The sequence below is a fragment of the Mobula hypostoma genome, chromosome 2 (genome assembly GCF_963921235.1).
Source record: "Mobula hypostoma chromosome 2, sMobHyp1.1, whole genome shotgun sequence".
NCBI lineage: Eukaryota > Metazoa > Chordata > Chondrichthyes > Myliobatiformes > Myliobatidae > Mobula > Mobula hypostoma.
In genome coordinates this window covers 240,117,831-240,134,015 of record NC_086098.1, presented here as the reverse complement: position 1 = coordinate 240,134,015, position 16,185 = coordinate 240,117,831, and the positions used below count along the sequence as shown (strand labels likewise).

The window sequence follows — 16,185 nt, the reverse complement described above, 5'->3', positions numbered from 1 at the left end:
CTTGTACGTTCTCCCTGTGAACCATGTGGGTTTCCTCTGGGTGCCCGTGATCAGGCTGAGGTTAAATCAGTGGTTTGCTGGTGGTGTGGCTTGAAGGGCAGAGGGGCCTATTTTGCACCGTATCTCTAAATAAGAAATAATAATCCTCTGCCATTCTCCTTCCATCTTCAGCTTAAACCTTGGAGAGGGCCCCAGCCCCCAAAACCAACAAACTGACTTCTTGGATTCCATGCCCAGAAAACATAGGTCGAGAATGAGAAAATTGTTCAGATCTGAGAGGAAGGGAAATTCCTGGGGGCTATCAAATTTTTGTAGATCTTATTAACATCCTGTGCAGCTCTCTTTCTATACCTGGCTAGATCCTGTTGAATTTGTTCAATGAGGGCTTCCCTCTGAAACACAAGAAACAGAACAGTTACACACAGGCTTGCAGATCCCCGACGATACGGTGGCGTAGGGGCTGGAGCTGTAGACCCACAAATCCAGGGCTCCAGCTTCAATCCTGCCTTCGGGTGGTGTGTGTGTGTGTGTGTGTCTGTGTGTGTGTGTGTGTGTGTGTGTCTGTGTGTGTGTGTGTGTGTGTGTGTGTCTGTGTGTCCATGTTTGTGTGTGTGCATGCATGTCTGTATGTGGAGTTTGCACCTTCTCCACATGTCCATGTGGGTCTTCGGCTCCGATTCCATCCCATATCCCAATGGCCATAAGATCTAGGAGCAGAACTGGGGCATGTGCCCCATCGCGTCTGCTCTGCCAATCCATCACGGCTGATATACCTTCTCTCTCAATCCAGATCTCCTGCCTTTCTCCCCGTACCCTTTGACATCCTTATTAAACAACAACCTGTCAACCTCTGCTTTAAATATACCCAATTACTTGGCCACCACAGCAAAGAAAGCCACAGACTCAACACCCTAAAAGCAATTCCAGCTCACCTCTGTTCTAAAGGGACATGCGGGATTAGTGGGATAATCGGCTGCTGGGATTTGCCCCCCTGGTGTGTGGGTGAGGGTAGAATCAGGGTGGAGCTACTGAGAATGTAGGGCCAGCCAGTTGCAGAGATATCAGTGGTTTAAGAGCAAATAGACACTTGATGGGCTGAATTGCTTCCAATTCCATGAGAAATTTCTGATACGCCTCAGTACATCCCACAGTCATTTCTTTTCAGACTGCTAGAGACTCTTAGATATACAGACAGATGAAAGAAAAATGGAGGGCGATGTAGGAGGAAAGGGTTAGATTGATCTTCGAGTAGGTTAAAGGGCCGGTACAACATTGTGGGCAGAAGGGCCGGCAGTGAGCTGTACTGTTCTTCGACCTATACACAAGTACATTAATGAAAGTTACAATTTAGAATGGCTTAACTATGTAACACCTCATAGGCCTGATTTTATTCTCACAAGTCAATGAATATGTTGTAAAAAAGATCACTCCCTACTCTGTATATAGTTTTCTTCTTTCGATTGTTCTTTCTTTCCTCTCCTTTCTATAAGTGTATACCTCAGATAAATATTATGTGGAGATTTGTGACAAATATGACTATATGATATATATGCACAGTATCTGAAATACATCTTATGGAAATGTTTACAACAGGAATTCTGCAGATGCTGGAAATTCAAGCAACACACATCAAAGTTGCTGGTGAACGCAGCAGGCCAAGCAGCATCTGTAGGAAGAGGTGCAGTCGACGTTTCAGGCCGAGACCCTTCGTCAGGATGAAGGGTCTCGGCCTGAAACGTCGACTGCACCTCTTCCTACAGATGCTGCTTGGCCTGCTGCGTTCACCAGCAACTTTGATGTGTGTTTTATGGAAATGTTTGTTTGATGATGAAATTCAATAAAAAATAAATTACAAAAAAAAATAAAAGAGGTTAAGATCCTTCGAAGTGGGCGGGTAAGTCACTTTTGATCGCCCCCACCCGACTCCCCCGGTCGAATGGCCAGTTCCTCACTGCACCTTCCCATCATCGCGCCTGTGGTCAGGGTTCAGCGATCGCCCTTTCGAGATTGTGCACATCCTCGCCGGCGGGTGACCGAGGAGGAGCTGCTACAAGAGAGAAAGTGGTTAATCCGTGGCCGGCGTGGTCTTGAGGGACCGGGTAGTCTCCGTTAAAGCTCCTGTCGCTGGAACCGGAGGGGCGGGACTCCTTTTGTTGACGGAAGTGGCGACCCGTTGCCAGGGGTAACCACGTCGTCTCGACGTTTTAAAGGGACAGGCATCAATCAGCGCGTCCTTAAAGGGTATGGTTTAAAAAACGTTATAATGCATCTCACTTTTAAAAAAGAGTTCCCTCAAAGATGTTGCTTGATCTTATGAGTATCCCCAGCAGTTTGATTGCAGATTTCCTTCATTTACTGAGTTCCCCCGTTTTGATGTCGTTGGGATCTCGCTGTGCAGAAACTGGCTGGCGCACTTTTGGAAAAAAAAAGGAGGGAAGCTAAACCAGGGGTACCCAACCTTTTTTATGCCATGGACCCCTAACATTAATCAAGAGGTCCGTGGACCTCAGGTGGGGAACCCCTGGGCCAAATCTGTCCCTGTGTGGTTGGGACCTTTCAAACAATGAAGAGACGTCAACTAGTGTCATGGCAAGAGCTCGCAAACAACCAAGAATGAGGAATGAACGAGAAAGAGTCCCACAGATGCTAGAAGTCAGAAATAAAATGAATGCTGGAAATATATCAGGCAGCATCTGTGGAGATGAATAGATAGATAGGCCGCCACAGTAGTGTAGCGGTTAGTGTGACACTATTACAGTTTGGAGATTGGAGTTCAATTCCCGTGCAATACATGGGTTTTCTCTGGGCCCTGTGGTCCTTCCGCCCCCCCCCCCAGACTAAAGGTGTGCCAAGTAGATGAATTGGATATTGTAAATTGTCCTGTGATTAGGTGAGGGATAATCGGGTTTGTTGGCGGTTGCTGGGGCACCATGGCAGGAAGGGCCCACTCTGCACAGTATCAGTAAATATATAATTTTAAAAAATAGGCAGAAAGGTAGATCACTGTCTGTAGAATCTGTTTCCAATCCCTTTGCCATGTCAATAATCTTATGTACTTACTGCCCGTTACACTGCTGGCGTTTAGCGCAGCAATGGAGGTCCTCCATTCCTGACAGTGTTCAGGGCTTCCTTCATCGTGTCAGGAGCTTCATCTCGGCTCTCACCACTGTCAGTCATGTAGGTCCCGGGTGGAGACTCACACCCAGATGCATTACTGTTTCTGCAACAATTTTGATTTACCAGTCAGGGTTGTTCCCCCTGAGCTGAAAAACCCGGAGGACCGGTGGACCACTTAGTCTGGCCTCTACCCTTTGACCTGTTTGGCATCAGTGACCCTATCAAGACCCAAAGCAGCAAGCCCTGACTCCATTCAGTGTAGCTCTCCGGGTCATTGAGGCACGCAAGCCTCCAAACCCAATGATAAGGTTGTGGCAACACACATCGAAGTTGCTGGTGAACGCAGCAGGCCAGGCAGCATCTCTAGGAAGAGGTACAGCTAACGTTTCAGGCCGAGACCCTTTGTCAGGACAAAGGTTGTGGTCCTCTTGGAGGGTGTTTGTAATCTATGCCACTCTTTAAACATTTGGTAATTCAACCCTGATGAAAAGTCATTGATTTGAAAGATTAACTTGGATCCTAACCCAGGTGCTATTCTAAATCCAGAGATGCCGCTATTTTTAGGGTTGTTCTGTTTTCATCCTCTGTACATTTTTATGCACCTTATCTGCCAACATGCACTGCACGTTCTCTGTTACTGTAACACTGCATTTGGAATTCTGTTTTCACTACCTCGACCTACTTAGCTAAGGAATGACCTGATCTGCTAAATAGCATGCAAACAAAAGCTTTTTTGCTGTATGTCTGTACTTGCAGAAATAATAACCATTACTAATTAAAGACTTTCCTTCCATAGTCCTTTGAGTGAGAGAATTCCAATGACAATTGTGGTCAGTTTTGGTCCATAAGCCCAAAAGACATAGGAGCAGAATGAGGCCATTCAGCCCATCGAGTCTGCTCTGCCATTCCATTATGGTTGATTTATTAGCCCTCTCAACCCCATTATCCTGCCTTCTCCCTGTAACCTGACTAATCAAGAATCTATCAACTTCTGCTTTAAATACACCCAATGACTTGGCCTGTACAGCTGTCTGTTTTCAATGAACTCCACAGATTTGCCACCCTCTGGCTAAAGAAATTGCTCCCCGTCTCTGTTCTAAATGGATACCCCTCTATTCTGAGGCTGTGCTCTCTGATGCAAGATTCACCCTCTATAGGAAATATTCTCTCCACGTCCACTCTGTGATCGCCCTGCTGTAGAAAAGACGTTATTAAAGTGGAAAGAATGCAAAGGAGATTTACGAGGCTGTTCCCAGGGTTGCAGTATCAACCTTCAAAAGGCAAAACAACACATTTCCATAAGACAATTAACACATAGGAGCAGAATTAGGCCATTTAGACCATCGAGTCTGCTCTGCATCCTATGGCGGTAATATTAAACCTGATTCTGATTCAGGAACTGGAGGAAACAGGTTTAAGGAGGGAGGGGCAGAGATTTAATAGAAACCTGAAGGACAACTTCTTCACCCAGCGGATGGTCAGTATCTGGAATAAACTGTCAAAGCAAGTGGTTGTGGCAGATACATTAGTAACTCAAAAGGTGCTTGGACAGGTACGCAGATAGGAAATATTTAGAGGGATATGGGCCCAACTGACAAGGTGTTCAGTGATAGCCCAAGTGCAGAGGGAGAGCCGTGGACTTTGTTCAGTTTTAATTAGAACTGTTCAGAACAAAGGAAAGCAATAAATGCTAGGTCAACAGGGCAGCTAACTAAAAGCTCTCAAACTAACTAAAAGCTCACCCTGTCACCGCGGCACAAAAGCAATAAACTCGAACTAAATTTGTACTGCTTCTTTGACAGTGTCAATCTAAAGGAACAGTCTTCTGTTACGGAAGGTGGGCAAAGTGTTGTTGTCGCTGTGATTCAGTCAAGACCTGACAGGACTGAAATGAAAGGAAGAGAGTTGAATACAATCACAAAGACACTCTAATGGCTGGAAGGTGTGTTCTCACGTGCGTGATCGCAGCCTTCTTTCAGCATCCCGCCTGCGAGAGCACCCAGACTCCACGGCACAGTCCGCGGTTGTGACACCAACGTAGGCAAATGGGACCATCTTACATGGGAATCTAGGTTGGTATGATCTAAATGGGCTTTTTCTGTGCTGTATGACTCTATTGATAAAGCAACACCAACTCCATGGAAAAGTAATGCCATTCAAATGCCTAACTCATATCTCTCCAAACAGATCCTTTACACCCACGTGAAAGAAGGTCAGTGAACCCTGACAGACAGGAAACACTTATTCCTGTTTCTTATCATCTCCCTCAATAAAAATACAACTTATTTTGAAAGTTTATTGACTTATTTGTACTTTGAGTTTAAATCAGAATCAGATTTATTATCAGACTTAGATGCCCAGAAAGAGTGCAGGAAAACTTTACAAGGATTTTTCCAGGACTGCAGGACCTGAGTTACAGTAAGACTGAATAGGTCAGGATTTTATTCCTTGGAGCGTAGAAGATTGAAAGGAAATTTGAGAGAGGTATACAAAATTATAATAGGGTAAATGCAGGCAGGTTTTTTTCCACTGAGGTTGAGTAAGTCCGCAACTAGAGGTCTTGGGTTAAGGGTGAACGGTGAAATGTTTAAGGGGAACATGAAACATAGAAACATAGAAAATAGGTGCAGGAGTAGGCCATTCGGCCCTTTGAGCCTGCACCGCCATTCAGTATGATCATGGCTGATCATCCAACTCAGAACCCCGTACCAGCCTTCCCTCCATACCCCCGATCCCTTTAGCCACAAGGGCCATATCTAACTCCCTCTTAAATATAGCCAATGAACTGGCCTCAACTGTTTCCTGTGGCAGAGAATTCCACAGATTTACCACTCTCTGTGTGAAGAAGTTTTTACCCATCTCGGTCCTAAAAGGCTTCCCCTTTATCCTCAAACTGAGGAGGAACTTCATCACTGAGAGGGTGGTGAGAGTGTGGAATGAGCTGCCAGCACAAGTGGTGGAGTGGGGTTGATTTCACCAATAAAGAAAAATTTGGATTGGTACATGGATGGGAGGGGTTTGGTCCTGGTGCAGATCGATGGGACTGGGCAGATTAATGGTATGACACAGACTAGATGGGCTGAAGGGCCTGTTTCTGTGATGTAGTGTCCTATGACTAATCTGACATGACAATCAATTAAAAATATAAATTATATTAAATAAATACCTTTAACATTAAGAAATGCTTCAAAGATATCATCAAAATTGGCCTGAGGAAATTCAACATGACATCTAAAAACTGGGAAGACATTGCACTCAATAGAGACACCTGGGGGAAATCTGTTCGAGGGAGCTGCGCTACATAAGAGCGACTCCACTGTGTCGCAGAGAACAAGTGGCAGCTGTGAAAGAGACTGAACAACCAAAAACCCAACCACGAACCACAGTCACCACCTACCCTTGCCCACACTGCACCGGAATATGTGTGCCTTGATCAGCCTCTACAGCCATCCGAGGACCCACGAATAGACAACCCCTTAGGAGACCATCATACTCCACTGGAGTGATCACACAACCTTCTCCAAGGATTGTCATTCTGTCGTGGTGGAGAGGTTTGTAAGTTCCTGAGATCTGAAGAGCGACGCTGTGTGGAGTTTAGCTCCTGGTAGGGTCACCCATGGCAGTAAGGCCAAGGGAGGGGTTCCGGACAAAGAGCAATCTAATCAAGACCTCAACGACTGAGCTGGCAGAAAACGATGACACGTCACTATGTCAGTGAAGGTGCAGGAAGGCTGCAGTCGCGAAGGGTCCTGAGTGGGTTTGCATTCCATGCCATCGGACCTTGACCCTGCTCTGTCAAGGACCATGTGGTGGCTGCCGTGCATCAGTCTCCCCACGGTAAACAAAGTCACACACAGACGCTCCCTGTCAGCGTGATGCTGGATCGGCCTCTACAGCAACCTGACAACCCACCAATAGACAATTCCTTAGGAGAACATCACACTCGGCTCGAGTGACTGCTCCAGTATTGTGACTCTATAACTTCCTAAGAGAAAGACTTTTTGCCTTGTTCTCTATTTTAAATAGTCAACCCTGAGATGTTAATTTGTCTTTAATCAGTATTCCACCGAGATGCAGCACAGAGCGTCATAGGAAGTCATTCCTGCCTGTGGCCATCAAACTTTACAACTCCTCCCTTGGAGGGTCAGACACCTTGAGCCAATAGGCTGGTCCTGGACTTATTTCTTATTTCATAATTTACTGGCATAATTTACATATTACTATTTAACTATTTATGGTTCTATTACTATTTATTATTTATGGTGCAACTGTAACGAAAACCAATTTCCCCCGGGATCAATAAAGTATGACTATGACTATGACTATGACTATGACTAATCTGTCAGACTGTGGGTTCCAGAAGTGCTGAATTATTTCTGTAGTGTTGAGTCCACATTGCTCAGGGACGGTGATGATCAAAATTGGGTGCAGATGAATACTCTTGACTGTGAAAGAGCTGATTTTCAATTTTTATTCTTTTTCTATTTAGAATCACCCAAGCAAAGCTTCCTTACACTATACATTGGGAATGTTTTTATGAAGGAGATATATAATTATATATTACAATCAGAATCAGGTTTAATATCACTGGCAAATGTTGTGAAATTTATTGACTTTGCAGCAGAACAATGCAAAACATAATGAAAATGATTTACAGTAAGTACACAGACAGTGCCTATAAAAAGTATCCACCCCCTTGGAAGTTTTCATGTTTTATTGTTTTACAACATTGAATCACAGAGGATTTAATTTTACTTTTTTTTTACACCGATCAACAGAAAAAGACCATTTGGTGTCAAACTGAAAACAGATTTCTACAAATTGGTCTAAATTTATTACAACTATAAAACACAAATTAATTGATTGCACAAGTATTCACCCCCTGCAAGTCAGTATTCAGTAGATGCACCTTTGGCAGCAATTACAGCTTTGAGTCTGTGTGGATAGGTTTCTATCAGCTTTGTACAACTGGACACTGCAATTTTTCCCCATTCTTCTTTACAAAACTGCTCAAGCTTTGTCAGATTGCATGGGGATCGTGAATGAACAGCCCTTTGCATGTCCAGCCACAAATTCTCAATTGGATTAAAGTTTGGACTCTGACTTGGCCACTCCAGGACACTAACTTTGTTGTTTTAAGCCATTCTTATGTAGCTTTGGCTTTATGTTTGGGGTCATTGTCTTGCTGGATAACAAATCTTTTCCCAAGGCACAGTTCTCTTGCAGACTACATCACGTTTTCCTCCAGGATCTCCCTGTATTTTGCTGCATTCATTTTACCCTCTACCTTCACAAGCCTTTCAGGGCCTGCTGCAGTGAAGCATCCCTACAGCATGATGCAGCTACCACTATGCTTCACAGTAGGGATGATGTGCTTTTGATGATGTGCGGTGTTTGGCTTGTGTCAGACATAGCATTTAGTCTGATGGCCAAAAAGCTCAATTTCAGCTGGCTTTGGTCTCCCACATGCCTTCTGGCAAATTCGAGATGAGATTTCATGGGAATTTTTTCCCACAGAGGCTATCTCTTTGCCTCTCCCCTTTAAAGCTGCGATTGGTGAAGCACCCGGGCAACAGTTGTTGTGTGTACAGTTTCTCCCAACTCAGCCACTGAAGCTTCTAACTCCTCCAGAGTTGTCATAGGTCTCCTGGTGGCCTCCCTCACTAGTCCCTTTTTTGTACAGTCACTCATTTTTTTAAGGACAGCCTGCTCTAGGCAGATTTACAGCTGTGTAATATTCTTTCCATTTCTTGATGATTGACTAAACTGTACTCCAAAGGGTATTCTGTGACTTGGAAATTTTCTTGTATCCATCTCCTGACTTGTGCTTTTCAATAATCTTTTCACAGAATTGCTTGGAGTGTTCTTTTCTCTTCATGTTGTAGTTTTTGCTAGGATACTGACTGACCAGCAGTTGAACCTTCCAGATACAGGTGTATTTTTACTAGTCAATTGAAACACCCTGACTGCACACAGGTGATCTCCATTTAACCAGTTATGTGATTTCTAAAACCAATTGGCTGCACCAGTGATGATATGGTGTCTCATATTGCAAATACTTATGCAATCAATTATTTTGTGTTTTATATTTTTGTAATTAATTTAGGTCACTTTGTAGAGATTGGTTTTCATTTTGACATGATACAATCCATGAAAGTCTTTTTCTGTTGATCAGTGTCAAAAAAAGCCAAATTAAATCCAGTGATTTGACGTTGTAAAACAATAAAGCATGAAAACTTCCGGGGGGGGGGGGGATACTTTTTATAGGCACTGTATATAATAGTTATTGTAAATACAGAATTAAAAAAGTAGTGAGGTGGTGTTCATTGGTTCAATATCCATCCAGAAATCAAATGGCAGAGAAGAAGCTGTTCCTGAATTGTTGAGTGTGTGTCTTCAGGCTCCTGTACCTCCCCCCGATGGTACTTATACTTTATTGTCGCCAAACAATTGATACTAGAACGTACAATCATCACAGCGATATTTGATTCTGCGCTTCACACTCCCTGGATTACAAATTGATAGTAAATAGTAAAAATTTAAATTATAAATCATAAATAGAAAATAGAAAAATGGAAAGCAAGGTAGTGCAAAAAAACTGAGAGGCAGGTCCGGATATTTGGAGGGTACGGCCAGATCCGGGTCAGGATCCGTTCAGCAGTCTTATCACAGTTGGAAAGAAGCTGTTCCCAAATCTGGTCGTACGAGTCTTCAAGCTCCTGAGCCTTCTCCCGGAGGGAAGAGGGACGAAAAGTGTGTTGGCTGGGTGGGTCGTGTCCTTGATTATCCTGGCAGCACTGCTCTGACAGTATGTCGTGTAAAGTGAGTCCAAGGACGGAAGATTGGTTTGCGTGATGTGCTGCGCCGTGTTCACGATCTTCTGCAGCTTCTTCCGTTCTTGGACAGGACAATTTCCATACCAGGTTGTGATGCACCCTAGAAGAATGCTTTCTACGGTGCATCTATAAAAATTAGTGAGGGTTTTAGGGGACAGGCCAAATTTCTTCAGTTTCCTCAGGAAGTAAAGGCGCTGGTAGCAATGAGAAGAGGGCATGACTTGGGTGAGGGGGTTTTTCATGGCAGATGCCACCACCTTGAGGCATCGCTCTTTGGAGATGTTCTGTATTCTACCATGGCTAGTGCCAATGATGGAGCTGACTACGTTTACAACTCTCTGCACCTCTGAAGTAGATCCCCCCACCCATAACAGAGGGTGATGCAGTACATCTGTAGATGAGTGCGAGTTTTAGGTTAAAGGTTAAATATTTCTGATGATTCAAAGCAAATTAGAGAAGTTAGCAGGAAATAAGTAATTCTTATAAGTAGATCTGCAAATATGAATCTTTATATATACAAATATAGTTAAACAATTTGAGAATTCTTTGAAGTAAACCAAAGATTGAGGGATGCCAGTGGTTTTACTTCATTAGGAGTTTGAGGAGATTTACTGTGTGACTAAAAAGACTGTCAGAAATTTCTCCACATGTACACTAGAGAGCATTCTGAGTGGTTGCTTTGCAGCCCAGTATGGAAACCTGCAATGCACAAGATTGCAAAAGGTTGCAGAGGGTTGTAGCTCTGTGACGATCACAACCTTCCCCATCATCGAGAACGTCTTCAAGAGATGGTCATCTATTGCTGAGGACCTCACCATCTGGGACATGCCCTCACTATTCCTGAAGACCCACACAACAGTTCAGGATCAGCCTTTGCCCCTTCACCACCAGGTTTCTGCATGGTCCATGAACACCACCTCACTATTCCTGGAGACCCACACAACAGTTCAGGAACAATGTTCTTCACCTCCACCACCAGGTTTCTGCACGGTCCATGAACACCACCTCACTATTCCTTGCACGCTATTCATTATGGTAATTTCACATCCTTGCTCAGCTCTGCTCCCTCATGGCGTAATAGTCACAGAACCCTATAGCACAGAAACAGGCCCTTCAACCCATCTAGTCTGTACTGAACCATTGACGCGCCTAGTCCCATTGACCTGCAACCGAACCATAGCCCATTCCCCTCCCTTAAATGCAGCTATTAATCTTAATATTTATTCTTAAATTAATTCTTAAATGTTGAATTCTACCTTGCATTCATCATTTGTGCTGGCAGCTCAGTCCACACTCTCACCACCCTCTGAGTGAAGAAGTTCCCCCTCATAATCCCCTTAAAAATTGCACCTTTCACCCTTGACTAAATCTAGTTGTAGTCCCATCCAACCTCAGTGGAAAAAGAATGCTTGTATTTACCCTATTTACACCCCTCACAATTTTGTATATCTCTATCAAATCTCCCCAGTGTCTTCAACGTTCTACGGAATAAAGTCTTAACCTATTCAACCCTTCCCTATAAATCAAGTCCTGGCAACATTCTTGTAAATTTTCTCTGCACTCTTTCAGTGTATCAAAGTAAGTGATAAATCTGATTCTAATTAAAATTCGAAGTACATTCACTTCTTTAGAAATAAATTGGATTTTTATGGAGGAAGAATGGAGAGGAAGAAAAGAAGCTCACTAAAATAAAAACTAAAAACGCTGGCAACACTCAGACTCTACTACGCAGGGCAGAGGAAGCTGCCTCAGGAAAGCAGACAACGTAATCAAGGGCCGCCACTGTCCTGGTCACACCCTTCCCATCAGGAAGAAGACAGAAAAACTTAAGAACAGTAACCACCAGGCTGAGGGATAGCTTCTATTGTTATCATGTTTTTGAATGGAGCTTTCGTACGCTAAAGGTGAACTCATGATCACTGTGGCCCTTGCACTGAACTGAATTCAACTGACTTTATTACTTACATGCTTCATATACACGAGGAGTAAACATTTTTTGTTACGTCTTCATCTGTATAGGTAAGTGTATGGGTGAGATGTGTGGGTCTGAAAAATGGATACAGCAAGGAAATGGTTAACATGGGTCTGTCTTGTTTTGAAGATACTAGATAAGGGGACAACAATGTGACTTCAGTCTACCTGTTAACATGGCCTGAAAAACTAAAAGTGCTGTTTTGTGTAAAGGTAATTAATCACCTTATCTCTAAGGAATGTTTTTTTCTCATTGTGAGGTTGTAAGATTAATAGAACGCATTGTCTCTGAGGAGGCAGAGGCCGATTGTTGAAGGTCTCCTGACCCAGAGGTTAAGAGTCGTGTAAGCATCGGACTGGATGCTTGGCCCCTTCCAGCTGGACTGGGAGGTGGCGATAGTGCTATAAAGGTGGGCAAGTTCTTTCTTGGGCAGACCACTTGCCTGGATCCCAGCTTCGGGCCGAGCAGCTGAACAGGCGCCAAGGACCTTCACCCTAGCCAGTCCACGGTCGGTCGCCTGCCTCAGGGACCAGGCAGACGTTGCTAAGTATACTCGGCGGTGTAGACTACTAGGTGTTGTTTAAGTTAGCCCTACCTATTAGTGGTGTAGGTAGTGTACAATATAAAGCATTTCTCACAACTTTCTATTTTTTTCTTCTCTGTATTAACAATAAAGTGAGTCTCGGAGGAACTAACAAGTCTGGATCCATTTGTTCAAGCGAAACCAAATAGTTGCAGCATCCACTTGTTACGGTTTTACTTATTTGGGTATCAGTTTTTGTGGAACACCATCTAAATGTGCAATTTATAGTAATTTATAATAAATAGTATGCACAACAGGACAGTCAATATAACATAGAAATACAACTGTACCAGCGTGAATTAATCAGTCTGATGGCCTGGTGGAAGAAGCTATTCACCCTCTCAGTCCCAGATCCATTGATGTCAGTAGAGGATAGCCTGTCTCCATTCCTCCTGTAGTCCACAACCAGCTCCTTTGTTTTTGCGACATTGAGTGTCACAATGGGGGGGGGGGCATAGGGAGCAAGGGTGGACCCAAATGCAAGACACATCTTGTGAGGTTAATTAAATTTAGTTTATTGTTTGAAACCAGGAGAGCAAGGCAGGAGTAGGAATAGCGAACTGGACAAGGACTGAGGACTACGACTAGGCTGGGACCAAGGGTTTGGGCTAGGACTCGGAATCGGCTCCCAGAACTAGAGGAGACATGAAGAGGCTAAGGTATGGACTCCGAGCCAGAGACTGGGCAAGGACCCAGTACCTGGGTCTTGCCTCGGGCTCGGACCCCAGAACCAGGCATGGACATGACATGGGCTAGGGAGAGGAGGAACATGGGAACACAAAGCCTCGGTCTCGGGAGAGCAGGTACATGGAACCATGGACACATACACAGAACAGAGAGCCGGAACCCCTCCTTGGGTACAGGACGTAGGGCCAGGACTCATGACCCTCTGCGGGGCAACGGCAAGACAGCCTGTCTTACCCGACGGAGGCGAGGACGAGACAAGACATGACTCTCCGCGGGGCAACAGCAAGACGGCCAGACTTACCCCATGGAGGCGAGGACCAGACAAGACGTGACCCCCCACGCGGGGCAACGGCAAGACAGCCTGACTTACCCCACGGAGGCGAGGACAAGACAAGACAAGACCAACACGAATGAACACCAGACAGTAACTAACTAGCTCCGGCGATCGAACTAGACCGAAGTGCAGGCAGGGGCTGCAGACGAGGGCTAGAGGCAAGAGGGGCAGAGAAGGGATTCAGACAAGGGGGTAGGACAGGAATCACAGACCACCAGGGCCAGGACTTGACTCAGAACTGGGAAGCCGCCAGGGACAGGACTTGACTTGGTGCTTGAATGCTGCTAGGGACAGGACTTGACTTGGTGCTTGAACGCCGCCAGGCCAGGACTCGACTTGGTGCTTGAATGCTGCCAGGCCAGGACTCGACTTGGTACTTGAATGCCACCAGGACCAGGACTCGACTTGGTGCTTGAATGCCGCCAGGGCCAGGACTCGACTTGGTACTTGAATGCCACCAGGGCCAGGACTCGACTTGGTACTTGAATGCCACCAGGGCCAGGACTCGACTTGGTGCTTGAATGCTGGCAGGCCAGGACTCGACTTGGTACTTGAATGCCACCAGGACCAGGACTCGACTTGATGCTTGAATGCCGCCAGGACCAGGACTCGACTTGGTGCTTGAATACTGCCAGGGCCAGGACTCGACTTGGTGCTTGAATGCCGCCGGAGCCAGGACTTGACTTGGAGCCTCCGGGTAGGGGCGAGCTCTCGACTCGGCCTGGGAACAGTAGACAGTGGTTCTTGATTCCCTCCAGCGGGTTAACTGACGGACCCACTTCAGTGAGGAAACTTTGCAGGCTCGCTTCGGCGAGGGAACTGGACTGGGTTGCTCCGGTGCGGAGAGGCGAATTCCCGGCACTCGCTTCGGCAGAGACTAGGCTTGCTCCGGCCAGATGACATCGGCACACCGTACCTTGGATGACTTTGCAGATGCTCCCGCACCGAACAGCTGAAAGCCGGAGACTATAATCTACCGGTTCAGCCGAGTGTTAATTGCCTCTAATCACCGAAGTCGAGGGATACAGGAAAACAGGGAATCAACGGTCCGGATCGTAACATAAACAAGCTAGATTTAAAGGGACCCCGATCTCGACCATGACATTGAGGGAGAGGTTGTTTTTTTCACACCAATGTGTCAGGGTGATGACTTCTTCTCCAGGGTGCCTCATTATTATTGGAGGTTAGGTCAATCAGTGTAATGTCGTCAGCAAATTTAATTGGAGCAGATTGGAGCTGCGGATGGCAACACAGTCATGGGTATACAGAGAGTGAAGGAGGGGCTTAGGACACAGCCCTGAGGGGCTCCTGCGTTGCAGGGCAGAGGTCAGGGAGCCCACCCTTGCCACCTGCTAGCCATCTGACAGGACTTTATTCTTACTGCCTCCATGTTCTTATGTATGGAATGATCTGTCTGGATGGAAACAATAAACAACAAGTGGTTTTAGTTGAGAATTAGAGAAGCTGTTGCGATAACCAATTTAGAGGACTTTAGGGTAAGAAATGGAAGCTGGGGATACAGACAGAAGAGATTCGGCAGATGCTGAAAATCCAAAGTAACACACACAAGATGCTGGAGGAACTCAGCAGGTCAGGCAGCATCTATGGAGGGGAAGAAAAAACATTAATGTTTCAGGCCTGGACTCCTCAATCAGGGCAGGTGGGGCTGTATGACTACTCTCCAGGTAACTGTCCTGGAAGCATACTGGCTGTTACCATATCAAGTAATAAACCAATACCAAGTCGCTCAATATATTCAAAAGAGCTGCAGATTTCCAGAAAGACTAGAGAAAACAAGTTGAAACCAGGTACTGGAGAAGACAAGATTGTTTTGAATTCTCATGCTGACCAGGATGGCCCGTTCTTTTTTTTTCACTTTTCTAATAAATAGATTTCATGGGTGAATTTATTAAAATTGTTTGAAACTAGAAAATTAAAGATAATTAATCCTTGTTTACAATTTATTTGGCCCATCATGGGAAAACCACATGTCAAAGATGGCGCTAACCACGCCCCCACGCAAGCGTATGACGTCAGTGCAAGCCCTCTATTACCTGCCGTTGGCCAAATCGGGCGATCATAACGCATGCGCCACCGAGATTGCACCTACCCAGGATTCCTGCCCGCAAGCCAGACATACGCAGCGCGGCCCCGTCGGCAAGATGACGGCGGAGAGCGGCTACGCCGTAGCGAGCGCCCTCCAGCGGGAACTGACCTGCTCCATCTGCCTCGAGCTTTTCCGCGAGCCCGTCACCTTGGGCTGCGGCCACAACTTCTGCCGCGCCTGCATCGTGCGCGTGTGGGAGAGCCGCGAGCGGCAGCAGAGGCTGGCGGCGGGACAGGACGAGGACGAGGACGAGGCCTCGGCCGGGGGTCCGGACAACACCTACTCGTGTCCGCACTGTAGAGAGGTGAGCGGCCCCGCCTTCACGGTCCGCCTCACGTGGATACCCCTTCACAAAATGCCGGGCGACTCAGTAAAGAAATAAAGACTCGATGTTTCGGGCCGAGACTTTCCATCAGGACTCGCTGAGTTCCTCTAGCATTCTGTGTGTGTCGCTCTGGGTTTACAGAACCTCTTGTGTTTCTGGTTTGGCGCTCCTTCACGCTTACCGCCCTCCCGGGCAGTGAGCCTTCCGTATCGCGTGGGAAGCTG

At 45.8% G+C, this 16,185-nt stretch overlaps 1 protein-coding gene across 1 annotated transcript in view; it reads left to right on the top strand.

Moving 5' to 3' along the window:
• Window positions 1-15,691: 15,691 nt before the first annotated feature.
• LOC134337358 (zinc-binding protein A33-like) overlaps window positions 15,692-16,185 on the top strand; it is a 32,926-nt gene continuing 32,432 nt past the window's right edge. Inside the window, exon 1 of the mRNA XM_063032292.1 lies at window positions 15,692-15,940. Within this exon, the coding sequence (XP_062888362.1) occupies window positions 15,692-15,940 (249 nt within the window). The remainder of the gene's footprint in view (window positions 15,941-16,185) is intronic.